The sequence below is a fragment of the Scyliorhinus canicula genome, chromosome 26 (genome assembly GCF_902713615.1).
Source record: "Scyliorhinus canicula chromosome 26, sScyCan1.1, whole genome shotgun sequence".
Taxonomy (NCBI): Eukaryota; Metazoa; Chordata; class Chondrichthyes; order Carcharhiniformes; family Scyliorhinidae; genus Scyliorhinus; species Scyliorhinus canicula.
In genome coordinates this window covers 9,871,614-9,881,690 of record NC_052171.1, presented here as the reverse complement: position 1 = coordinate 9,881,690, position 10,077 = coordinate 9,871,614, and the positions used below count along the sequence as shown (strand labels likewise).

General features: G+C 51.5%; 1 protein-coding gene across 2 annotated transcripts in view; it reads right to left on the bottom strand.

Moving 5' to 3' along the window:
• Nucleotides 1-3,669: 3,669 nt before the first annotated feature.
• LOC119957411 (inositol polyphosphate-5-phosphatase A-like) overlaps nucleotides 3,670-10,077 on the bottom strand; it is a 35,214-nt gene continuing 28,806 nt past the window's right edge. Inside the window, exons 13-16 of one of the 2 annotated variants that reach the window (XM_038785461.1) lie at nucleotides 9,848-9,959; nucleotides 6,604-6,657; nucleotides 5,173-5,218; nucleotides 3,670-3,896 (exon numbers count right to left, since the gene is read on the bottom strand). In XM_038785461.1, coding sequence (XP_038641389.1) covers nucleotides 5,186-5,218; nucleotides 6,604-6,657; nucleotides 9,848-9,959 — 199 coding nt within the window. In that variant the 3' untranslated portion in view covers nucleotides 3,670-3,896; nucleotides 5,173-5,185. The remainder of the gene's footprint in view (nucleotides 3,897-5,172; nucleotides 5,219-6,603; nucleotides 6,658-9,847; nucleotides 9,960-10,077) is intronic. The other variant, XM_038785462.1, reaches the window with a different exon arrangement.

Genomic DNA, 10,077 nt, shown 5'->3' with positions numbered 1-10,077 from the left:
CCCAATCTGCTTTCTCCAGCAATAACCAGCGAATTCTCACCAAAAGGTCACAGTGGGAACCAGCTCTCTCTCTGCGGAACAGGCCGATGTGAAGCCAGTGGCCTCTCCTGGAGAAGCTGTGAGTACGATATTGCTCACTGCCAGGAAGGTAATTACAGGCTGTAAACCAGAGACTTTAATCCACACTCACACTGTGAAGTAAGTGCACCAAAGAACTCATCATCTGAAGCAAAGACTCATCTTTTAGCCTTAATCCTTAATTATTTTACCCCTTTCCAACCCTCGGCGTTTGTCTGTCCAGTGTGTGGGTAGAGGGTGGGGCAGTTAAAGGGGGAGGCAGGTATATTAGTAATTATAGTAATCCCTAGAGTGCAGAAGAAGGTCATTCGGCCCATCGAGTCTGTACCGGCCATTGGAAAGAGCACCCTACTTAAGCACAAGTCCCCGCCCTATCCCCATAACCCCACCTAATGTTTTGGGCACTAAGGGACAGTTTTAGCACGGCCAATCCACCTAACCTGCTTATCTTTGGACTGTGGGAGGAAACCGGAGCATCCGGAGGAAACCCACGCAGACACGGGGAGAACGTGAAGACTCCACACAGACAGTGACCCAAGGCGGAAATTGAACCCGTGTCCCTTGAGCTGTGAGGCAGCAGTGCTAACCACTGTGCCTACAAGATTATGAGGGGCATGGATAGAGTGGATGGGCAGGAACTCTTTCCCAGGGTGGAGGGGTCAGACACCAGGGGGCATCGGTTTAAGGTCCGTGGGACAAAGTTTAGAGGAGATGTGCGAGGCAGGTTTGTTTACACAGAGGGTGGTGAGAGCCTGGAACGCGTTGCCAGGGGAGGTTGTGGAAGCAGATACATTAACGGCGTTCAAAAGGCATCTTGACAAACACATGGATAGGATGGGTATAGAGGGATACGGCACTAGGAAGGGCTGAGGGTTTTGGCCAAGGGTGGTATCATGGCCAGCACAGGCTTGGAGGGCCGAAGGGCCTGTTCCTGTGCTGTATTGTCCTTTATTCTAGACAGGGTAGAAAGGAAATACCTGTTCCCCTTAGATAAAAATGGTAGAAAAACTCATCGTATTGTACAAATCATCAAACATTTAGAAGGAGCCCCTTCACGCGGTCTTCTGATCAGACTTCCAATCAGGGCACTACATGGGGCAGCTACTAGGGGACATAGATTTAAGGTGATTAAGTAGGATAAGAGGGGACACGAAGGTGGTGGGGGTTTGGAATTCACGCCTAAGTTGGTGGTTGAGGCTGAAATTCTCAACTCATTTGAAAGATATCTGGATCAGTTTCTGAAGAGCAGAACCTTCAAGGCTCTGGACCAGGTCCTGGAAATTGGGATTAGAAAGTTTGGGTTTGAGCGTTTGGTTCACAACATGCGTCAACTCCGCCCACACACTGTTATTAAACCGAAAAGGATTTATTCGGTCACAGGTAGGTTCGAAGGTTAACAGAGAAGAGCGAGTTGTCGAGGTGGCAGTCCCCGGACAGCTGAAGGTATGGGCCCTAATGGTGGAGCGATTAAAATGGAGGTGGGGGGGGGGGGGGGGGGGGGGAGAGGGTTGTGCGAGAGGCCAGTCCGAAACCAGGCCCGACCCTCTCACTGGCCGTCAACAACATCTCAGCTCTGAAGAGGGAACAGAAATTGAGGGCAAAGTGAAACAGGGAAGAGTCAGCTTGAAGCCTGGCGGCCCGGAGCTGCCCGCTGCGGCCTACCCGGGAGGCTTCGAGCCAAGTTTGACTTGCGCTGCTTCTAATCCACGCCTCACGTTGGAAGATCCCAGGACGTGGCCAGTGCTGATGTAACGGGATCTCCAGGGTACTGACCAACACTTACACACACACACAAAGACAAAAATCACTTTGAAAATCAAGAGCGTGGTTTTGAATTTACTTGGGCTCTTTAAAGAGTCACACAGCAGAGTATGTACATGATCGCAGGTAGTTGTAGAAAACATGGCAAAATGGTAGAAAAACTCATCGTATTGTACAAATCATCAAACGTTTAGAAGGAGCCCCTTCACGCGGTCTTCTGATCAGACTTCCAATCGGGCACTACATGGGGCAGCTAAATAGATCGGCCTGCCAACCGGGCCCTAATGGACACTAATCTTCAGCATGAAAGGGCAATAATGCTCTAACAAGCCACTATGGTGGCTGATATTTTGGCGCTAGCTTGTCCTGTTAAGCCACCTAACTATACAAGAGATCTGATGAAGGGTCTTGGGGGCACCCTGATGCCCTATCAGTGGACACCTGACAAAATTAAAACCCCTCAAATCCTGGCCCATAGCATCAAGGTGTTGGAATTTGGGTTTTCCATTAAGTTAACAGAGAGGATAGGAACCGGAGGCTCTTTAGCCCATCCGGAATGTTCCACCATTCAAACAGTCTGTGGTTGATTTCTACCTTAACTCCATCTTGGTTCCAATCCTCAATTGGACCAGAGGAGAAGGTTCTAGAGTTTCACTAGTTTTTCTGTGAGGAAGTAGGCCCAAATGCCCCGACTCTGATTTTAAGGTTGGGAAATGGCCTTTGGTCCCTCAGGATGAAGCCCTGTACCTGTTTTCCACCCCCCACCCCCCCATAATCGCCCTACCCATAATGCACCACACGGCCACAGCACTATGGCAACCATGACCCCTCCCCAGATACAAACGGAAGAATGGCGAAATTGCGGCGCGCACAGCACAGATGACAGGAAGTGCGATTGTGCGAGAGCGGGAAATCCGACGGAGGGAGGAATGGTCAAAGTCAACCGTTTCGGGATGATAATTTTTTTTGGTCAGAGGTGAGGGACGGCGACGTGTGTGAGAGTTTCGAAGCGAGGACAGAGGCGGCGGGAGCGGTGAGGAGAGGGGGAAGGTGGGGCAGGAGGAGGGGAGCATTCGGAAATCGGAGGTGCCAACGGGTGGCGAGGAAATGCCCGAAAACACAGGAGAGGCCAACATGAAGGAAAGGGTCCGCCAGTTACGGGGAAGGGTGAGCGCTCCTGGAATCTTTACTGGAAACCTGGGAGGAGGGTGGCGTAGCGGGAATGTCAATGGCTTAGTTATCCAGCGGCCTAGAGAACGTGGGTTCAGAAATGTAAATTCGAATAAATCTGGGATTAAAAGTCTAACGATGACCATCGATTGTCGTAAAAACCCATTCGCTTCACGAGCGCCCTTTAGGGAAGGAAACCTGCCGTCCTTACCTGGTCTGGCCTACACGTGCGGGAAAATTGAAATATGTGCGCCGTCCTCCGAGACAGAAACAAAATGTGGGCTGAATTATCAAAACTAGAACTGAACTGGCTTGTTGTTGGCGGCAGGCCCTGTTTGGCCTTTGTGGGCGCTGTCGTGAGGCTCCTTAGCAACACCTCGTTCTGACCAAGACGATAAGGAGTCAACATCTGCAGGTGGGCCCAGGTGCGTCCTCAGTCAGTCAACACAGATGCTGTCCAACACGCTGGACTGTTCCGTCGCAGGGTGCAGTGTAGGTCACGCTCGGCGTCTTCCAAGCGGTCATCACTGACAGGCCGCGTTCCTTATAGTGAGCTTCTCCAAACTCTACACTGACTGGAAAGTGAAGGGTTAAAGAGGAATTCATCGAGAGATGCATGGTTGGTGGTGGGGGGGGGGGGGGGGGGGGGGGGGGGGGGGAATCGGCCCTGGCTTTCCTGAATTACGCTGTCCGTTGACCTCACGGTACAGCTCAAGGGGCTCAGGGATGGGGCAGGTAAAGAACGTGCGAGGGCGAGATCCCGCAATAGTTGCCTCTCGAACGTCTTGAGGCTTGGGTTCTGACAGGGCAAATGCTGATCGTCTCCGAGTGGCCGATGATTGCTTCTGTTGCTGAGGTGAGCAATCTCATATCGCCTCAGTTGTCACCTGGAGAGAGAAGATGCGACAGCTGTAAGGAATCTGAGCACAAGTCAGGAGTGTGAGGGAATACTCTCCACTTGCCTGGGTGAGTGCGGCTCCCAACAACACTCAAGAAGCTCCACACCATCCAGGACAAAGCAGCCCCGCTTGATCGGCACCCCATCCACAAACATTCACTCCCTCCACCACCGACGCACAGTGGCAGCCGTGTGTACCATCTACAAGATGCACTGCAGCAACTCACCAAGGCTCCTGAGGCAGCACCTTCCAAACCCACGGCCTCTACCATCTAGAAGGACAAGGGCAGCAGATACCTGGGAACCCCACCACCTGGAGGTTCCCCTCCAAGTCACTCACCACCCCGACTTGGAAATATATCGTCCGTTCCTTCACTGTCGCTGGGTCTAAACCCTGGAACTCCCTCCCTAACAGCACAGTGGGTGTACCTACACCACACGGACTACAGCGGCTCAAGAAGGCGGCTCACCCACCACCTTCTCAAGGCGTAATTAGGGATGGGCAAAAAATACTGGGCCCGGCCAGCGGCGCCCACATCCCATGAAGGAATAAAACAATTCTGACGGGTGTTTCCCAGGGTAGAGACACTGAGATTGTGTCCGTTGGCCGGGAAACCTGGAACACGGTAGAGGGGGCACAGCCTCGGGATAAGGGGGCCAATCATTTACGATTGAGGTGAGGAGAATTTTCATCACTCAAAGGGCAGTGAGTCTGCGGAATTCTGCACCAAAAGGATTAGGAGGGGTTATTGGGTTACGGGGATAGGCTGGAGGTGAGGGCTTAAATGGGTCGGTGTAAGGCTCGATGGGCCGACGGGCCTCCTTCTGCACTGTATGTTCTATGTTCAGGGGCCTGACAGGGCAGTTAGATGCAGAGAAAACGTTTACCCAGGCTGGGGAATCGGGGGAGCACTTTGTGGGGGGCACTCATGGACTGTTGTCTCAGAGTAGGAGGGCGGCCATTTTGAATCCCGGCGAGGAGCCATTTCCTCAGTCAGAAAGTGGCCAATCTTTGGAATTCGCGGTCCCAGGGAGGCAGCCCAAATGATCGCCAAATTTCAACGTTAAAAACTTGGCGACACAAGGTTACGGGGTGATGGGGAATTCGGCAAGGAAAACGCAACTGGGACGACACACAACGGTGGTTGTTTGAGCAATTGGGTGAAGAAATAAAAAATATATCGAAGGCGGGGGGGAGGGGGAAGCAGGATTACCAGTCTGATGATTGTTCGACTGGGGAATATCCAGAATCTTGGCATACGCACCTACCGTTATTGTTCAATCTGTGAGCTGGAAATACAGGAACACGGGCTGGAGAGAGGGAAGTGAGAGAGAGAAACAAGGGAGTTTAGAGTTCCTTACGGCAGTACAACGTAAACTAACAATGTCGGCCATGGCCCAGGTGGCTGGCCTCGTTCCCACATTTGCTGTCTGTGGGTTGGGACATGGCGCAAGTCGGCAGCCATGTTTTTCAGAAGGAATGCGAGGAGATGCACTTCAGTGAAAAAACTAGCAATTAGTTTTCTGGCTAATTAACCAGGCCGCCAACCCAAGAACAAACGGACCAGGTGGCGTTGCCCTTGAATGGGCGAGATTGTCCGATGATTGTGGACGGGCATGGGTATGATTCACCCCGTTCCGAACCCGTCCTGGGAGTGTTTGATGGGGACAGTGTAGAGGGAGCTTTACTCTGTATCTAACCCCGTGCTGTACCTGTCCTGGGAGTGTTTGATGGGGACAGTGTAGAGGGAGCTTTACTCTGTATCTAACCCTGTGCTGTACCTGTCCTGGGAGTGTTTGATGGGGACAGTGTAGAGGGAGCTTTACTCTGTATCTAACCCCGTGCTGTACCTGCCCTGGGAGTGTTTGATGGGGACAGTGCAGAGGGAGCTTTCCTCCGTATCTAACCCCGTACCAGTCCTGGGAGTGTTTGATGGGGACAGTGTAGAGGGAGCTTTACTCTGTATCTAACCCCGTGCTGTACCTGTCCTGGGAGTGTTTGATGGGGACAGTGTAAGGGCAGCTTTACTCTGTATCTAACCCCGTGCTGTACCTGTCCTGGGAGTGTTTGATGGGAACAGTGTAGAGGGAGCTTTACTCTGTATCTAACCCCGTGCTGTACCTGTCCTGGGAGTGTTTGATGGGGACAGTGCAGAGAGAGCTTTACCCTGTATCTAACCCCGTGCTGTCCCTGTCCTGGGAGTGTTTGATGGGGACAGTGTAGAGGGAGCTTTACTCTGTATCTAACCCCGTGCTGTACCTGTCCTGGGAGTGTTTGACGGGGACAGTGTAGAGGGAGCTTTACTCTGTATCTAACCCCGTGCTGTACCTGTCCTGGGAGTGTTTGACGGGGACAGTGTAGAGGGAGCTTTACTCTGTATCTAACCCCGTGCTGTACCTGTGCTGGGAGTGTTTGATTTGGACAGTGTAGACGGAGCTTTACTCTGCATCTAACCCCGTGCTGTACCTGTTCTGGGAGTGTTTGCTGGGGACAGTGTAGAGGGAGCTTTACTCTGTATCTAACCCCGTGCTGTACCTATCCTGGGAGTGTTTGATGGGGACAGTGTAGAGGGAGCTTTACTCTGTATCTAACCCGGGCTGTACCTGTCCTGGGAGTGTTTGATGGGGACAGTGTAGAGGGAGCTTTACTCTGTCTCTTCAGATTGATTGCAGTAGCTAACACCGATCGTTTTTACCTTATGGTCACCCATGCAGACTGAAAGCCCCATCAGGTCGTAAGCATATTTCCCCTGAAAGACAATAAAGATTAATGATCACAATACATGTTTACACTCCAGCGCCCTCCATGGGCAGCACCTCCAGGAATTTGAACAGTCAGCTGATCTCACCATTGGTGCTCATTGGGCCCAAATGAATGTTTCCACCCACTAGCTCATAATCCTATGAGCTACCGCACGCATTTTCATTCTGTTACACACAAGGTTGCAATGGAGGCCTTGCATTCCCAGCATTCATTGGGCCAGTGTAAGGCCTCTATCAAGACCACTGCGCCTCAAAGCTGCCCCCACCAATGGACATTTCCTGAAGTTTAACACCTCCTCTCAAAGTGCAGTTTAATTCGAGGAATATTGGGCGAAACATTCAATAATGTTGCAGGTTAAGAATATTAGGTCTGGGTTAAATTTAGTTTCAATTATCCCTCCTGCAGTTGGGAATCTGCAAAGGAAATGTTTTCTCTTTCTATTCTGATCCCACCCCATCTCCTCCCCCAGGTCCTGAGACATCTTAGCCCCCTCTCCCCACCAAATCCAGGCCTCCTTCTTTCCCACAATTCCCTCTGCAAAATCCTCCAATCAGGTTTCTTTCCCCGACACGGCCCTCATCAACGTCAGTGTCAGCCCTCATCAAGGTCACAGTCAGCCCTCATCAAGGTCACGGTCAGCCCTCATCAAGGTCACAGTCAGCCCTCATCAAGGTCACGGTCGGCCCTAATCAAGGTCACTGTCAGCCCTCATCAAGGTCACAGTCAGCCCTCATCAAGGTCATGGTCGGCCCTAATCAAGGTCACTGTCCGCCCTCACCAAGGTCACAGTTGGCCCTCATCAAGGTCACTGTCGGCCCTCATCAAGGTCACAGTTGGCCCTAATCAAGGTCACTGTCGGCCCTCATCAAGGTCACTGTCCGCCCTCATCAAGGTCACTGTCGGCCCTCATCAAGGTCACAGTCGCCCCCCCATGAGTGGCTGTCTCATGTTCAATACCGCCCTCCCTCACCTCGGTGGGGTAGAAAGAAAAGGTAAATAGAAAGCTAGAAAGAGAGCAAGATAGCGAGAGGTAGAGTGAGAGCGAGAGGCGGGGAGAGGTAGTGAGACATGGAGGGGAGGGAGATAGCGGGAGATGGTTTGGGAAGAGAGACAGCGAGAGATGGAGAGAGTGATAGTGAGAGATGGAGAAAGGGATAGCGAGAGATGGAGAGAGATAGTGAGAGATGGAGAGAGGGATAGTGAGAGATGGAGGGGGAGAGAGATTGTGGGAGATGGAGAGAGGGATAGTGTGAGATGGAGAGATAGTGGGAGATGGAGAGAGGGATAGTGAGAGATGGAGGGGGGAGAGAGATTGTGGGAGATGGAGAGAGGGATAGTGAGAGATGACGAGGGAGTATTAGCGAGAGATGGAGGGGAGAGATATGGCATGGGATGGAGCAAAAGGTAGTGAGAGATAGAGGGGGAGTGAGACAGCGAGAGATAGCGAGAGATGGAGTGGAGAGGGATAGCGAGAAATGGAGAGAGATAGCGAGAGATGGAGAGAGAGCTAGTGAGAGATGGAGGGGGAGAGAGATGGAGAGAGATATATCGCGAGATGGAGCGAGAGATAGTGAGAGATGGAGTGAAAGGTAGTGAGAGATAGAGGGGGAGAGAGACAGCAAGAGATGGAGAGAGGGATAGTGAGAGATAGAGAAAGAGATAGAGCGAGATGGAGAGGGAGGGATATCGCGTGAGAGGGAGCGAAGGATAATCAGAGATGGAAGGAGAGAGATAACAAGAGATGGAGAAAGAGAGAGATGGGGAGAGAGATAGCAAGAGACAGAGAGTGATTGTGAGAGCTGGACAGAGATGGTGAGATATGGAGAGATAGCGAGAGATGGAGGGGGGAATGAGAGAGAGAGGTGGAGAGAGAGAGATGAGGGATAGACAGATAGATATAGACAGGCAGACAGATAAACACATGGTAGATAGATAGATAAATATTCAAGACAATTGATCAGGTTGGATTCATTAGATTCTCAATCATTTACACCCTATTTATGAGTTTTTTTAAAGTAGAGGAGTGGTCTTTGTATTCATTCTATATCTTATTTCTTCAACTCGAGCCTCCTCCCATCTTTCCTCAACTATACCTACCTCTATTCCCCTTCTCCCTCATATATTTGTCTAGTTTTCCATTAAGCACATCTACACGATTCACTTCAACTACCCAGTGTGGTAGCGAGTACTACATTCTCCCCCCTCCCTGGGTGAAGAGGTTTCTTCTGAATTACCGATTGGATTTCTCGTTGGCTATCTTATACCAACGACCTGTAGTTATTCTCTCTGCATCCACGCTGTCAAAAAGCTTTTGGAATTTTAAAGTGCTCAATTAGGTCGCCCCCCTCAACTGCCCTTTTCCAAGAGAAAAGACGCTTGTGAGTCTCCCATTCATTGGGGATCCTAATTTCGCTGCCTATCTCCCACACTCTGGGGTTGCGTTCCCAGGACCCCCTTCTCCTCCACTTTGAAACAAAATAAAAGTCCACCTCTTTCCCGCAACCACGCCTTCTTCCCTCATGGTACACTTAACGCCCTCCTGCCGACGAGACATCTCGTGACATTTTTTTTGTCAACAGTTCTAAGTTGCTGCAAGTAATCATAGATCAGGAGTAGGCCACTCGGCCCCTCGAGCCTGCTGCGCCCTTCAACTCCACTTTCCTGCCTGTCTCCCCATAACCTTTGACCCCCTTGTTGACCCTTCAATCTGAAACTGCGACCCCCCCCCCCCCCCCCCCCAGCTCCACCCGGTCTAGTGTTCCCCACCAGGGGGAAACATCCTCCCAGAATCCATCTGGTCAAGCCGCACCCCCCTCCCCCCACCCCTCATTCATTTTTTCCAATTAAGGGGCAATTTAGCCTGGCCAATCCACCTACCCTGCACATCTTTGGGTTGTGGGGGCGAAACCCACGCAGACACCGGGGAAGAATGTGCAAACTCCACACGGACAGTGACCCAGAGCCGGGATCGAACCCGGGACCTCGGCGCCGTGAGGCAGCAGTGCTAACCACTGCGCCGCCGTGCTGCCCCCTCGATCTTCTATATTTCAATAAGATGGTCGCACGTTCTTCGAAACTCCAATGGGTACAGGTCCAAGCCTGTCCCAATCTATCCTCTTCAGACAAGACCCCTACGACCCAGGAATCAGCTTAGCAAATTTAGTGGAAATTGTTACCTTTACTACCACCTCATTGGCAGAGGGCGACATGAGAATACGATCACACCATGCTGGGCAGCGAGTGTTTGCGTACAGTGTTCCCTCAGTATTGATCTCGCTGTACGGGTAACTGGAAGGGAGGTACAAGATTCTCGCTATTAGAACTAAGTGAGCTCCTCCGCGGGGAAGATTTAGATTGTCGCACAGCAGTACCAACAAGATAGACAGGAGGAGGGAGAAGGAAGGGG